At 43.5% G+C, this 14,902-nt stretch overlaps 2 protein-coding genes across 2 annotated transcripts; both read right to left on the reverse strand.

Annotated features, from left to right (window-relative positions):
* Positions 1–166: 166 nt before the first annotated feature.
* Positions 167–7,736, reverse strand: tram2 (translocation associated membrane protein 2). The gene is made up of 11 exons (XM_070849059.1): positions 7,559–7,736; positions 5,281–5,344; positions 5,032–5,141; positions 4,117–4,233; positions 3,923–3,981; positions 3,009–3,093; positions 2,725–2,795; positions 2,436–2,540; positions 2,012–2,155; positions 1,212–1,369; positions 167–970 (listed from the first exon to the last, which is right to left on the reverse strand). The coding sequence occupies exons 1-11, from the start codon at positions 7,676–7,678 to the stop codon at positions 894–896; spliced, it is 1,110 nt and encodes a 369-aa protein (XP_070705160.1). The 5' UTR covers positions 7,679–7,736; the 3' UTR covers positions 167–893.
* Positions 7,737–9,276: 1,540 nt separating this feature from the next.
* Positions 9,277–13,845, reverse strand: xkr5a (XK related 5a). The gene is made up of 7 exons (XM_070849058.1): positions 13,713–13,845; positions 12,157–12,340; positions 11,802–11,986; positions 11,467–11,679; positions 10,945–11,114; positions 10,570–10,681; positions 9,277–10,223 (listed from the first exon to the last, which is right to left on the reverse strand). The coding sequence occupies exons 1-7, from the start codon at positions 13,843–13,845 to the stop codon at positions 9,277–9,279; spliced, it is 1,944 nt and encodes a 647-aa protein (XP_070705159.1).
* Between the last annotated feature and the right edge of the window lie 1,057 nt (positions 13,846–14,902).

Here is a 14,902-nt window from a genome sequence, read left to right on the forward strand (position 1 = left end):
CTGCATGCATTTGTCATGCCAACATTTTTCATTGTGGCAAAATTGAACATTATGTGGACCAAAAATGTAAACATTTGCCATTATGGTAACAGATGTATCAAGTATATAAAATGAAACCGAAACATGTAGATATGACTTCAGTCATAATAAAGGAGTCCAAATCTCATTTCAGAAAATTGCATTATTTAATAAAGTAATTAACAAAACAATTAAAAGAAAAAAAAAAACATGGAATGGCATGCAGTGATATCCAACATACATACTTGATGCTTATCTGTTAAGTGACCAGTGACAAATGTAGGATTTGTAGGAGGAGCCCAGGTGACCACTTTTTTTTGGTTGGCCAGCATCCCCTCCCTGATGTGGTAAAGGGAAAATGTTCAGGCCAATATACAGTAAGCTCATATCATCAGTAACGTTCCTCTGCTCCAATGGAACAGACTAGAAAACAAGCAAAGCCGGCTCAATGGCAAGAGCTGAAAACAGCTGCGACATCAGACAACACTACAACCAATACAGTACTTATGTATGAGGATATGCATCAACACATTCAACATTGACACACAGTAACATGTGTGCTGCATACTGTGTTCACGTTACATTTTAATCATTCTGCGTACAATGGCGCTCCTTAGGGTGGGATAGCAGACTGCGTGGATGTATAAAAAATACTGATATGATGAGAAGAGTAAATGTCTGTTGGGCTCGAGGGATTTCCTTGGATTTCATTTTCCAGCATTCAAGCCTAAGTCTGTAGTGACTGAGTCTCTGTAACATCTCAGGACATACTCAACAAGAAGCTTGGCGGTCAGTGGCTGCCAGCGTCCCTGCTGTGCTGATGAGGAACCTTAGCCGTGGCTAAGGCCACTGTTCAGGCCAGTCAGTGTGTTGTCTTAGGGGGATTTGAGCTTTTTGGTCCGAGGAGAGGCTCCATTCTCAGCTTTAAGAACTCCGTTTTCATGGTGGCCAACTAGCAGGAGAGAGAGAAGTGAGAAGTCAGGATCTCTACTAACGCAGCCCATATCAGACATTCAGCATGGTTAGGACAATGAAGAAAGCAGGGAATGATGGGAATGAAATCAAAAAAGGAATCAAGTCACATTCGTGAAAATGTTGATATTACGAAGCACGTGTTGCCTGACTCTTCTGTAACTGTTAGGATATGACGTCAGTGTATCGCGAAACGTGTTTGGGTGGGGGTTCACACTCACGTGAGTCTCTCTTCAGTGGTCGTAGGACTTGTTTTGTGGAAGTCTTCTTGCGAACAGCCTGTTCGTGTCTGAACTCCCTCCAGCGCCTCAGCTGGAAGCGGATAAACTTCCAGAGTAGCCAAGATTGGGTCAAACATACCAGCAGTAGAACAGTCATCCTGAGTGGAGCCCAAGGCAAGAAGATTAGTGCAACTGCGTGTTTTGGAAAATAGACCTGAAGCTGTGTGCTGAATTAGTACAATGACTCATTGGCCCTAGTGTGAGTGTGTGTGTGTGTAATAAAATAAGGTCTGAAGAATATTTGTTCAATTTCTCAGGCTTTGGCAGTAACGGTTGCCCAGGACCACATGGAGACCACAGTTCAGTTTGGTCTGGTTACTGCTATCATACATCATCACAAAGAGTGGCGCTAAAATTAAAAGTGGAGTAAATAAGTCAAAAATAATAAGGTACAAAGTCTAAATATATTGGCTTGTAAAATCACTGTTAATTCAGAGACGCGTTTATGCAAGTACAGTGAATTAGGATTTGAAATGTCACATTGTTACTGTGACATGTAAAACCTCATTGAATCCATTTGCAGACATGTTTTTACTTTGAAATTAAAGAGTCATTTTCTGTCAATCAGTGTCAAGATCTGGCTGTGAGTTATGATATAAAATGATAAAACGTTAAAAGTCAACAGTTTTTATGGGCGCTACGTGTGTTTTCTACGATACAGTTGATATAGTAGCTATAAAAAGTAATGGCAGTGCCACAAAATCAGTCACTATCCACAGATGCTGGCCATAGGTCTTTACCTTATCAGTACAGAGTTGAAGTTGCCCATCTCCCAGTCCAGGCCCTGGTTCTCAGCACGAGCCAAACCAAACCCAACAGCCAGGAACATCAGGGTCAGTGTGGCCATTCGTGTAAACACAAAGCTCACCGCCCACAGGTCAAACCTGAAGCACGGCACACACAGAGAAAATGAGGTCAATAAAAAAAGGTGCAGGGATGATAAACTGGCCAGTGATACTCTGATTAAACAAGGCAATAATAAAACAGTACATTTTAGGAGACTAAAAAGTGAAAAGCGTGTGATACAGTAGGTTAGAGAGGAGGAGGTGATAACCGAGAGAGAAAAAAAAATGGGGTTTAAAGATTTCAGTATCTGTGATAAGATCATATCAGTGGATCTTAAAGTCAAGTTAACAGCAGTAAAAATATTCTGAGGTTGCTTACATTTTCTGATGGTTCTCATCAGTGAAGTAAAACAGTCTGGCGATGTGGAAGCCCAGCTCTGACACGTACTGGAGGAAGAGGAGCACCAGACCCACGCGGCTCATGCTGCACCAGAGAGAAGCGAGAGGCAGGCGATATTATTAGGTGACAACTGATTCAAGGAGTTTCAAACTTCAGGGTGTTTCATTACGGATCTTCTGATATTTATTTTTTATCACTATTAATGCATATTTTCCTTGACAAGCCTTTGAGTTAGCTTGTCAAAAAGGTCCCTCGGCTGAATGCTTACTTTAACAAATAGGCTGCAGAGATGTGCAGCAGATACAGGCAGATGTACTGCAGCTGACGAGAAATCTCCTCCTGAGGAAAAAGAAGAAAAAAACACATTTATTGGCAAAGGCACAATATTTTCAAATCCTGGAGTTCTTTTGTTCTTTTTTACTCTTCTTGTCTAGTAAGAATATATGCAGAACACAAACACAAACACACACACACACACACACACACACACACACAGAGCTTATCTAGTCACACTCCAGAGCTCCCTCCAGTTCTCAGGGCCTCCTTACTGACCTTGCGTACTTTCTGGAAGTAGAGCTCTGGCAAGGCATGGAGCCAGTATGCCAGCTGAGTGAGGTAGAAAAACTTCACTTGAAACCTGGAGCACAAATACAGACAGAGGAACAGCAGGAGAAAGGAAGACATTTACACTGCGGTCACAGTATTATATTTTCCCAGTTTCATTCTAATGTAGCTGTTAAATGTGTGTTAAATTCTCTCCTCGAACCATATTGCCCCATTAACATGAATGCTTCTGAAATCAGGTGGCTGCCCAAACTAGAGAATAATAAACTATAGAATAGGCTATAAACTCTGCATCTTAACACAGCTAGTCAGGAAGGGGCCCCAAGTAAGGAAGTCCCTACATTTATTGTGTGGCAACTACCTTGCAGTACTTTGCTTAATGTGAAACCTGTTCTGCAATAAGCACTAGTGATGTTAGCAGTATTTGTCAGCTTTAACAGAGATGATCAGCACATTGGTGTGACCTTTGCAAAGTAAACAACACCTACACCAACACCTTTCAGAATCGTTGCTGATCATTTTATGGTTTTAGCGCTACCATTTACTGTTCCTTAGAATGTTAGTCATATTAAAGCACAATTAGTATCTTGTCTTTTTTAAGCAAAAATGCCAAAAATTTACTGTTTTCAGCTTCTCAAATGTGAATATTTGCCTGTTGTCTTGGTCCTCAATGATAGTAAACTGAATACATTTGTTTTTTGGACATATTGATGTCAACTTGGGCTTTGGGATAATTTGACAGGCTAGCATGTGGTTCTATGGATGAATGAGTATGTGTGAATATCTTTTACAGAGAAAAACAAAAAACGTACGACTGCCATAGTCTTGCAGCCATACTGCCAAGACTTTGTTACCATTTTTATGTGTATAAATCAGTGACAGAGCTGGTTAGAATGTCGTACCTGAGGTGTACGTGGGGATAGTTCTCCCAAAGGCTGCTGGGATGCAGGAGATATCCCTCCTGTGTGAAGAAACATGAGAAAAGAGCACACACAGCTCCTCAATGTGAGAAAAAGTTTAAATATGTACGTGACATTTCTCTGCAGTAACAAGGAAGTAGTCACTGAACACAACAGAATTTGAAAATGTCACTCACTGTTATGAGGATGTAAAAACTCCACACGCTCGACACCAAGTGAAACACACACAGTTGACCAGACTCATTAAACTTGGTATTCTTGCTCTTGGACAGGTGGAGACGCCTGTTGACTTTCTGCGATGTGAACAATACAACAGATCATGTGAATGCAGCTGGATCCAGTCATAATGGCTGGCATGTTGACTATGTCATTGTCAGGCACAAGGAAGCGTCACAGTCATACAAATAACTAGGGCGAGAAAAGACAGCAGGTACTATTTATGGCTGCTGCCGAAAAACCCTCCTCTGAAGAAGTAGTCCTTTTAAGACACTTTAGCGAAGCGCGGTGATGTTGCTAAAATAAAACCTTGTTCCTCCTCGCTGGCCTATTTCTAAACAATGACACCAGGGCTCATACTTTCAGATGGATCAAATGCTCCTCTCTCTTCCTGTCTCCACAACTCCACAGAACTGGAGCAGCATCAGTTTGTTTTCAGTCTGATTTATTCTCAGCATGCTGCTCCTCTGTTTTTTTTTGTTTTTTTTTTATGTAGGATGTCCGTAATTAACAATTTGGATTTGGAAAGAAAGATGTAATTTGGTACTTATCACTGGGGAATATAGAGAGTGTTGAATTTGTAGACTTGCAATGATTTATTTTCAATTAATTGCTGCAAAACATAGAGTCTTTTCATCAGTGCACATCAGGTTAGATAAACATGCAGAAATGAGAAATAGATGTACTGGCAGTTAGTACCAAACTGCATGTGCTAATTCTGTGCTGCCTTTTTTGCTGACCAGGAAGCCATCTGCAATATTTGTTTCCTTCTCTTACTATAATAAGGATACATTTCTGGTAAACAGCTACAAAATGCCAGGGCATGGACTTCTCTGTGTGACTGGTGCACTGTGTCACAGTGGCTGGGTACTTACATCCAGAAGATACTCCTGCACTACTGCATGGAGGATGATGGCGATGAAGAAATAGAAGAGGATGGTGGCACAGTCCTTCCATCCGTAATAGTACAAAGTCACCTCTCCCTCTGAGCACACATAGGAGGGGCAAAACACACGTTTGCAATCAGAGGTACGTTAAACATCCGGGAGCGGCGTTTTGTGATCACAATATCGCAATGCTGGAGATGCAGAAAGGTCACAGAAATTGGTCATTAAACTGCGTACCTGGTGATAGCGTGGTGACATTGTACTGTGGCTGAATGAACAGTATGGCTGTCTTGGCTGTCGCCTGGAAATAAGACATGGTGGTAATTAGCAACATATGTCAGTGAACCTGTCTGAATGCAACCACATGAGGCCAGTCATCAAAGCATCACCAAAGTGTGTACGTGGGTTTGTGACAGGGGTTTGTGCGAGTGTGCAGGGGAACACAGAGAGTGAGCGTGAATCCTTGCTCCTGAGATTATATAATGTTATTATCACACTGCCAGTCAGCCCCCCCCCCCCTCATGGCATCCTAATAGGCTACTGGGAGCTGAATTCTTTAAGAGGTTCTGCTGAGAAATCTGTCTGGCATGACAAGGCCTGTATTGACCTGACCGAGATTCCTAAATTATCATATGTGAGGCATCCTGACACGAAGATAAACATCGGACCAGTGTTTCCCCAACCTTTTTTTTTGGCTTGTGACCACTTTAAAATAAAGCAATGTGTAGCTGCAGCGTCTCGTCACAGGTTGCGTGCGCCTATGAGCTGCGACTAGTTCAATCCAATGATTATTGTTAGATTTCAGATTTGTTTCTTTTGATTAACCTTTGGAGGCCTGAAGAGGCAGAACTATCGAGTATCTCGCAAGAAAACAGATTTAAATTCATCATTTAGTCTCATAGAGAAACATGCCCGTCAAAGTTTCTCAGAGCCCACAATGATGTTTGTTTTGTCCAACCGATGGTCAAAAACACTAATGCATTCAATACGTGACAATATATAAAGACGAAAAGCAGAAAATCCTCACATGTGAGAGCTGAAAACAGAAAATTATTAGCACATTTTGCTTGATAATTTACTTAAGCACATTTTTTTGTCAGTTGACTTATACAATATTTGACTAATGATTTTAGTACAGTAGTAAAATTAACATTTTGTGCAAACATTTGTGTCTCCCTCATCTAGTTGATCAGCATGTGAACACTCACAGTTATCTTCAATCCCCTGGGGAGATCACATACATATCTTAACACACATACACATTTAGTCTCCAACCATTCCCCTCTTCGTAGATCTGACTCGGTACATGATGATCAAAGTGTCTTTCTCACTGAGAGCCCTCAAGGGCCCCTGTTGGTCCCCCTGGCCCCAGTTTGAGCACCACAGTGCAACAAGTCACCAGTCACTCCTTGCGCACCGAGGCCACAGGTGACCAGTCAACGCCAGAATGTCAATTTCAAGACCAGTCATCGCACCGCTGTTCTCTTTTCTAAGGAACTAGAAAATGTTAGGAAATCCCCTGCTTGTTTTTTTTTTTTTTTTTGACCAGCTGTGTGAGCACAACCAGGGTTCCGGATTGAAACTTAGCTAAATGCTCAGGGCTAGGAGCCTGTTTGTGCGCACGTAGGAGAAGCAGTTAGCTAATGAGACACCCGATTAATTCAGTCACTGTGTTTCAGAAGTGAAATCCCTGCAGGTCAAAGCACTCTTTCGTTCAGCTGAGCCCACGGGAGGCAACAGCAGCAGCTCAGAGATTGAGACGTGGCAGTTAACGACGACCGTCAAAGTAACGACCAAAAGTCACGCATCTTCCATCCGCGCTTTTCAAAATAAAATCCCCCAACGGCGGACGTGTACTAGAACTCATTCTGAGGCAAACGGCGATGCTTTTAAGTTGAATGCCGAACACGCTTTACTTCCTGTCTGTCTTTGGTAACTGACAAATCTTGGACTCAAAATGTTGCAGCGGACTGTCTTTGCTGGAAACTGGAACAAGACATTGTCAAAAGGGTAAAACGTGAACTTTAGGAAACAAATGAGTTACGTTTTGTTGTTTGTAAGTAGCCACTTGTGTCTGTGCCGACATGAGTTTAATTGTTTCCCGGTTTAAGAGGCTCCATTTGGACTTTAGGTTAAAGTATGAAGAGCGACACGGCGAAAACTTTAAGCAGAAACTAGTCAAGTTTCAGTTTTACACCCTGTTTGTTTTCAGCTCTCTCTTTCTCTCTCGGTTTAAAAATCATACGTTGCTACTTGGACTGCGAGCAACATACATTGTTCACAAAACATGTTAAAAGTGCAGCAACTAGCCACCATATCCGCGAAACTGATCACACCGATATAAGCCTCAGATGCAGTCAAACAAGCAAACTTTTTTCTTTCACAAAGCAAAAGATAATTTCGACAGAATGAGACGTCATTTGGCACCAAGTTACATCCCTGAACGTGCAGCAGGCTTTCCGTCTTAAAACAGCTGAGTGAGACGAGGGAAGAAAAGAATCTGAGTTCATCTCACCTCAAACATCAGTCCAATCAAAATGAAAATCACCAAACTGAAGACGATGTCGGCATGGTTTTGAATTAAGAATTCCTGGCTGAAGAAAGGGTAACTCTTGTTTCTTCGGCGAAATGCCATGTCAACTCAATGGTGTTTTCCCTGCTATTTTATAAATCACAATTTTTCTGACTACGAAGTTCAGGAGTAAACTTTCTCACTGATTTGCGCATGCGCGGCTTCTTAAAGGGCGAGTGCCATAAATACCTTCCTTGAGGCACAATAAGTTGAGTCTGACATGACAAAAGACTGCCTCCACATGTGTGACCATACAGCACTGCACGTTTTAAATGCTCAAAATATTCAGAAAATTCAACGCCTTTTAACACTTCAATTTAAAAAAAACAACATAAATATTGGGCAAAGTTTTAAAAAAATTAAAAAACACCTCCAGTCTCCCCAATATGTAGGCTGTTTATTGCTTATTTAAAGCCACCAGTGGCCTTGCACTTCACAGTTCAAAATTTCATATAGGCAGTCACCTGGGCGCGAGAGGGCACCCAGCATTATGTCACTGTTTTGTCAGTGAATTTCATCCCTTTTACAGAACAGTAATGAGCAAAAACGCATTTGTCCCGCCCCCAGAAATAGCAATCAAGAGCACATAAAAAAGTCACTACAAGTACCTCAGAAGCATCTTTTCATTTTGTTGCACAATAGACAGTCTGAAAGCATTTGGAAGTCAGTGCCTGAGATGTGATTTTTTTCCCCCCCAACATAATGTAAATTCAAAAAACATTTCAGCAATTACATGGTCAACATGTAAATTAAGTTAAAACATCGAACACAGTTTCGCCAGGTTGACACACCGGCCCTGCTCAAAGCAGTGCCAGTTGACATGATTATACAAAAAATACAGTATATTATTCTCTGAGGGGATGTGGGGTTTGTGTGTTTTTTCAAATGGGAAATAACAAAAAAATCACAGCAATAGATGTATAGTACAGAAGATAATTGTGCTTTTAAGAAGCCAATAAAGCTCTGGCTTATGCTGAGATGGTAAAGATTCTGAGGTCAGACACTCCTGTCCCCTTTAGATCTAGGAATCACTCCTCTGTTCTCATAACTGCTGGCAATTATTAACATGAATAACAGCAGTGTGGAATATAGATATCATCAGTTATCTGAGATCATAAAACAGCTGAGTATTTCTAATGACGTTTACTGATATAACTCATGGCTACTTTTTAAATATGTCATTACACCCTTACAGAACCAGTGCTCACTTTTTGCACAGTATAATTCTTGAGGCTTTAGTTAATTGCTGCCAAAAGATTTGTTAAATTGGTAAAAAATAAATGTTTATTGGATGTTAGGCTGAAGGTGTGTCTGAGCTCCATACACCACCCTTGTGGCCAGTGAGCTCTTTGTCTTCATATCTGATGAAAACACTGCTGAAGGTTTCACCTCTGTGTGTCCAACCTTTGGGCAAAGTGATGCTTTTCAGAAAACAGTTGATGGTTTGAAAAGAGCATGGGCTAGCTTAGCATTATCCCAAAATTGCTGCATATGCTATGCCTCACAGTGTACTAAATATATAGACATTTAGAGGTGAAATTTCTGCCAGCGTTTTCATCCTACAGCACTGAGCAGGTGAAAAGGCAGCCTTCCAAAAGCTGGTGTACTTTAGTGTTGGATAAGCTGCTGTTGCTCTTTCCCTGATTCTAGTCTTGAGAAAGCTAGAAGCTGTCGTCTTCATCTCTTCGGGACATTATAAGCTGCCTCCTTGGACCTGTGAGATGAGGGACAGTAGACGGGGAGTCCAGCACTCCAGAGTCCAATTTAGGAGTGGAAGTACAGCGTGGCCCAACCCGTCCCATGAGCCCACGTATATCTCTGTGAAGGGCTGGATCACTGGGGATGGAGTTGAGGCGCACCCCGTGTTCCAGACCCCCAATGTCCCTGTCCAAACGGGGGTTACTGGCACTGCTGGGAGACTGAGGATCAGCGCTGAAATATAAGGTTGAACTTGACTCTGTAGGGCAGAAGTATGGCTCCGGACTGTCTCCAAACACAGACTTGCCCTCTGGCGAGCTACGTTTGAAATCTGACGTGGGTGACTCCAGCGGGCTCTCCATTTCCAGACTGTCGTCCTCTTCTTCAGGTTGTTCGGTTGAAGTGGGCTCGCTGACGCTCTGGAATTCATCTTTGCAGTCTGAGAGAGGTGCCAGGCCTTTGCCCTGAGACTCAGAGGTGGACACACCCCCGCAGCTGCCTCCTCCTGTGGTAGTAATGCCCTCGTTGCTCTTAAACTCCTGGTTGTACTCCTCCATGTCCAGTATGGCTGCTGCTCCGCCGGCCCCATAGGCTCTATTGATCTTCCCCAAGTCTCCTGTTTTCAGAGCCAGTCGGATTAGGAGCCAGTGGTGGTGGTAGCAAGGGCAGGAGCTGTTAGGCCGGCCCTCACAGGTTCCCGGGTGCTCCAGTAGAGAACCAGCCACACCTGAGAGGGAGAAGCTGCCGTGGTTTTGAATGGAAGGAGCTGGCAGGCTTTTATCTCCGAGAGAGAAGGAGGACTCCCCTCGTTCTATGCACGTGCTGCCCATGTGGTTGTGGTTCAAACCCTGGGAGATCTCTGTTGACTTGGGGTGGAGGAACCGGTAGTATAGGACAAGAGAGGTAGCGCCTGGGAAGCAGGAAACAGGAAACAATTGAATTTAGCACACTATGTATATATTATATATATTTTTTATTTCTATCATGTTTGGCTGTATCAAAAATATGCAGAATATCCTGCATTTGAATGTCTTGCACAGAAGATCTGTGTTGAATGGTAAATTTGTATGAATTTGTATGAAAATAATGCCAATTATCTTTGTACTATTGCTATCACAGCTGGAGTTGTATTACTCAGATACTACAGAAACTATTAGACGTTTTGACACTAGTCTAATTACAACCACGGTGCATCAAAACATCTGAGGCAAATCTGTTCCACAACAAAAGGAGCGCAGCTACAGAGAGTGACTCACCAAGGAGAAAGCTACACAGCACAGTGGTGGGAAGGGTCATGTTGTCCCATGATGCTTCGCTAAGGAAGTCGGAGGCGGCCAGCAGCAGAGTGGCATTCTCTACGAGCATGAACTAAAGGAGGAGAGAAGGTCACATCATCAGTCATCTGCAGACAGCATTACGTCACTGTAAACTAAGGACGCAGAGGCGAGGATGACAATGCAAACTGTCTGTGTGTGTGTGTGTGTATGAGCGTGTGTGCAGCTGCCCTGTGTGTAAGTCAATGAGGCAATGCTGTATATGGAATACAAAATAGCATATTGAAAACACACACCAGAATCAAGCACAGGGCAAACAAGATGAGGAAGAGCACTTCGTGAAAAGTCAGGCCTTACTGCATAAAAGCTGGCCATGCGGAAGCGCGAGGGTCCGTCTTTGACGTTGAGGAAAAGGAAGACGTGGACGAGGCCCATGATGCCATTAAAGGCACGCCAACACCAGGGGCCTGTGCAGATGTCTGGTTGCTGTGATACCAGCCAGAAGGAGGCCGTGAGCCAGTGGAAACCTGGAGGTCGACGTAAAAATAGACTAGGAGGTACAAGCGCAACAGGGGATCCATATGCAGTGTTTAAAGCTGATGCCGAGAAGCAAGTGAAAAACTGGATTAAGAGGACATGCTGCATCACACTGAGGGTAGTTACATCACTAATTAACTAAAGAATAAAAATCTGATGTTTTTTATAATTCATAAATGATGGGTTATGAGGAAGATTTAGAATCTCTACCTTGCATTTGTGTCCCATGTTTCTATGTTGCAATATTTCATTATCACTTAATTGCACCCTTTCTCTTCCCTTCAAGGGTATCAGACTGTAAGTGTCAGCTACACAAAAGCACCCATGAAGATTGATGCTTACCAGCTACTCCACAGACCCACCAGTTAAAGACCCTGGCAAAGAACATGAGGCAAGTCACCCTTGCACCCAGCATGCCTGCCCTCCACACCAGCTGGCACAGCAGGGCTGCCGGAGGCATTGCCAGGTGGCCTGGTCTTATCAGACAGCAGGCTCTGCTGTACAGTACCAGGGCCCAGGAAATAGACAGCACACACAGACCACAGCAATAGGCCACTGAGGGTAAAAACAGAAAGAAGTATGAAAAAATACATGTTTCCTATTTAGACACCAACAACAAAAACTGACAGGCCACAGACAAGATGTCGAGCCAATAATTCATGCTATGATCAGTCTACCTGGGGACATGATGCCCACATCAGTGGACACCACGACATACGCCTGCAGCAGGCTCTGAGGCAGCGTGAGGACGAGGGCCTCCAGCAGCCAAAGAGCAGCAACATCTGCCTGCTGCATGACAGCGGCTCCGAGATCGGCCACTGAGTCCTGCATGTGCAGCACAGACCTCATACAGTCCCATAACCTGCCAGAAGAGGGAGATAGAGACAGAAACCAGAGAAGTGATACACAGTAACCTCCCTATGGAGGTTTCAATGACAGATTGTTATTAATAGATTTTTTTCTTTTCTGTATTCCGATCCTCCACATACACAATTGATATTATTTTTTATAATACAGTTGCAAACATCTTACCTTTTGAAGATGCCCAAGTGCAGTATGTGTATGACAGAGAGGTAGCATCGCCTGTCATCGCCGTCGTCATAGTACCATTTCATACTTAGCAGTTGAACTGCCGTCCCCGGTAGAAAAAGGCCGAGAGTGAGGCCTGCCCACTGCGTCTCCTCATTCCAAAGGTAAAACCCTATACAGTAGATCACTGACACACACACACACACACAAACAGATACAGACACACAAATGAGGGGCAGCGTTAGGATTTTGTGTCTCAAGTGACATGTTTGCTTTCAGTAAAGAATTCATATAGCCATGCAGCTTTTAAAAGAGACACAGCACATAAAACTCAGCATATGTGTGAGAATTTTGGTGAGAGCTGCACAAGCCAGCAGAGTCCTTGAGAAATTAAAGAGCACTTACACCTTGCTCAAGTGAATTGTCCTTTAATTTAAGAGGAAGCTGTTCTAATGAGCTGATAATAAGAAGACCAGAGTCTGACTCCTGGCTCTAGCACAGCCTGCAGTTATTTGTCTTTAGTTACACAAGGCTTCTTTCACTGTGTAAATAATAACTTGTCAAGGACCAGAAAGTGCATCTCGCTGTATTGATCATTTTAACGAACGCCTCATTTTTCTGTGACAGGCTGGGTCCATGCAGCAGCACAGTATTTTTATCTTCGGGGAATGGAATACCTGCTGCAGGCAAAGTCACACTTTGTACACATCCAGTCACCTCGACTCTCTTGTGTCCTGCCCTTGGCCCATTGATCTGCTTAGTCAGGGAATCATCACACCTGAGTGCTGCACGCTGTTTCCAATACAGACTCAAGATGCCCATCAGTTGAGATACGCAAGTATTAATGATACTAACATAAATATTAATAGACCCTTTACGCAACAGACATTTGGCTTGCTAAGGCGGGAGGTGGCATTAACAACATTAGTGACTGAATGGCTGGATTCCATTTAGGTGAGCCATTTCCAGGGCTCTGGTATTGCGTGCGAGACACTTACTGGGACACTTGGTGCCATGGAGCCATCTTTAATGCTATTATTCACACGTGCTTTTCTTGCTTTGACAAGTCAACATGTCTGCCTTGAAAAGGGTCTATCATAGTAATAACCTATGTAAATAATATATGCTTTTGGATTATTCCTATGGATATCAAGTACAGCCTTTTACAGTGGAGGTTAATTGTAAAACTGAATCATCTGTGACCCTGCTGAATGACCCCTGGAGATCCTGGGGCCCAAATTTGGCCAACCCAGCCGCGCTAACCAAAGCCCACGTTACAAAGCTATGCATTAAAAAAAAACAACTAGCTAGGTTTGTCAGTTCAGCAGCATGAGCTCTGCTACAACATCACCATTTCAATTGTGTGTCTAACCTGAACTACGGCTGCAGCGGGAAAGCTCCAGCACGAAGCATTATGGCTGAGGCACAGCACTTTTCATTCATTACCGCCAACGCAAACACTCCACACAATCACAGCATTCCCCTCCTCTGTTTCCACATTCAGTTTCACAGCAGCAAACTAGCAGCCCGCTAGCGCAGGGAATTCTATGCCCACTTACGAGCGCTCCGTTCGGCCACGATAACCAGCGCCGACACGCCGAGCAGGACCGCCTGGCACCACGCTATCCAGCACCCGCTCCGCCGGGCCACCGACGGCATCCTGCGGGCGACCGCCCCGGCAGCGTTTATCATGACACGGATAGGTGGGAGAGCGAATACACCGGTGACATTATGCTGGGCATCCTTCACCCTGGGTACATCCGCTCCCCTCTTCTCCCGCTGCCTGCCCCCTGTCAAAAATATCTGACGTCACCGCGCAGGTTTAAAGGGGCATCCGTTTACCAGCCGTCCACTGTGGCTGTTCCTGCACAGAGCTCACCTCCCTCCACTGGGGAAGCTTTACCTCCGCTCCACCTCTGACCACTACACCATAAATGCCCTCATATTTCATTATTACTTATTCCCTAATGATGAATAGTGATCAGTTTGTTTGTTTTTTCCCATACAGGGAGGTCACAGTTCAGGGCTTACATGGGGTTTTGTGTGTGTGAGTTGTTCAGCACTATATTAACAGATAAACAATATTCTCTTATTTATAATATATATATCTTCTCCCATTGCTTTGTTGCAGAGCCAGGGTCAGCTCCAGAGCAGCTGGTAGGCGCGCTGTGACCTGATCAGGAGTGTGTCATCAGTCATCAGATCAGATGAATGTTCTGTAGGTTGTAAGTTGTCTCATACATGGATGGCCACTTCAAACAGTACGCCACCTGACACCCTTTTTAAATTGTAATCTGAGAATCACAGAATGCTGGTGCTCAGAGAGTCATAGAGCATGTCTGGTCTTCTGCCACAAGACGACACAATAATTTTATGTATCTGTGCAGCATTCATGCATTTTGATGATGTGAAGATATGTGGTCGGTAAATGTCAGCCTGTGTTTCAGGTAAGTGAAATACTAGTCATAAATATTCTAACACTAGTTGTGTGTCATTGTCTGTCAGTTGATTGATACTGAAACTTCACTATGAAGTGAACGTACAAAATTAACTCCAACACCTTACTGATAGCGAAGATAATTTAGTCGTGGGTTGTTTTTTCTGTTCTGAATGGTTGACACCTACTGGTGTTGAGAATCTCAAGACTCATGACAGAATGTTTATCTGTGTCACCGATTTCTACAACAGTGCACTACACACACAGGGGCAAGTATATACATTACATACTAACAACTGAGGTTTCCGCTGT

Source organism: Pempheris klunzingeri, chromosome 18, assembly GCF_042242105.1.
Source record: "Pempheris klunzingeri isolate RE-2024b chromosome 18, fPemKlu1.hap1, whole genome shotgun sequence".
In the NCBI taxonomy this organism is placed as follows: Eukaryota; Metazoa; Chordata; class Actinopteri; order Acropomatiformes; family Pempheridae; genus Pempheris; species Pempheris klunzingeri.

Coding starts and splice junctions, on each gene's coding strand:
- tram2 (XM_070849059.1), bottom strand. CDS start 7,678: ATGGCATTTCGCCGAAGAAACAAGAGTTACCCTTTCTTCAGCCAGGAA. Junction 2,796..3,008: donor ACTTCCAGAAAGTACGCAAG/GTCAGTAAGGAG, acceptor CTTTTTCCTCAG/GAGGAGATTTCTCGTCAGCT. Junction 2,156..2,435: donor GATGAGAACCATCAGAAAAT/GTAAGCAACCTC, acceptor GCCGTGCTTCAG/GTTTGACCTGTGGGCGGTGA.
- xkr5a (XM_070849058.1), bottom strand. CDS start 13,845: ATGATAAACGCTGCCGGGGCGGTCGCCCGCAGGATGCCGTCGGTGGCC. Junction 11,115..11,466: donor GTGGGTCTGTGGAGTAGCTG/GTAAGCATCAAT, acceptor GTCGACCTCCAG/GTTTCCACTGGCTCACGGCC. Junction 10,224..10,569: donor GCTGTGTAGCTTTCTCCTTG/GTGAGTCACTCT, acceptor CCTGCTTCCCAG/GCGCTACCTCTCTTGTCCTA.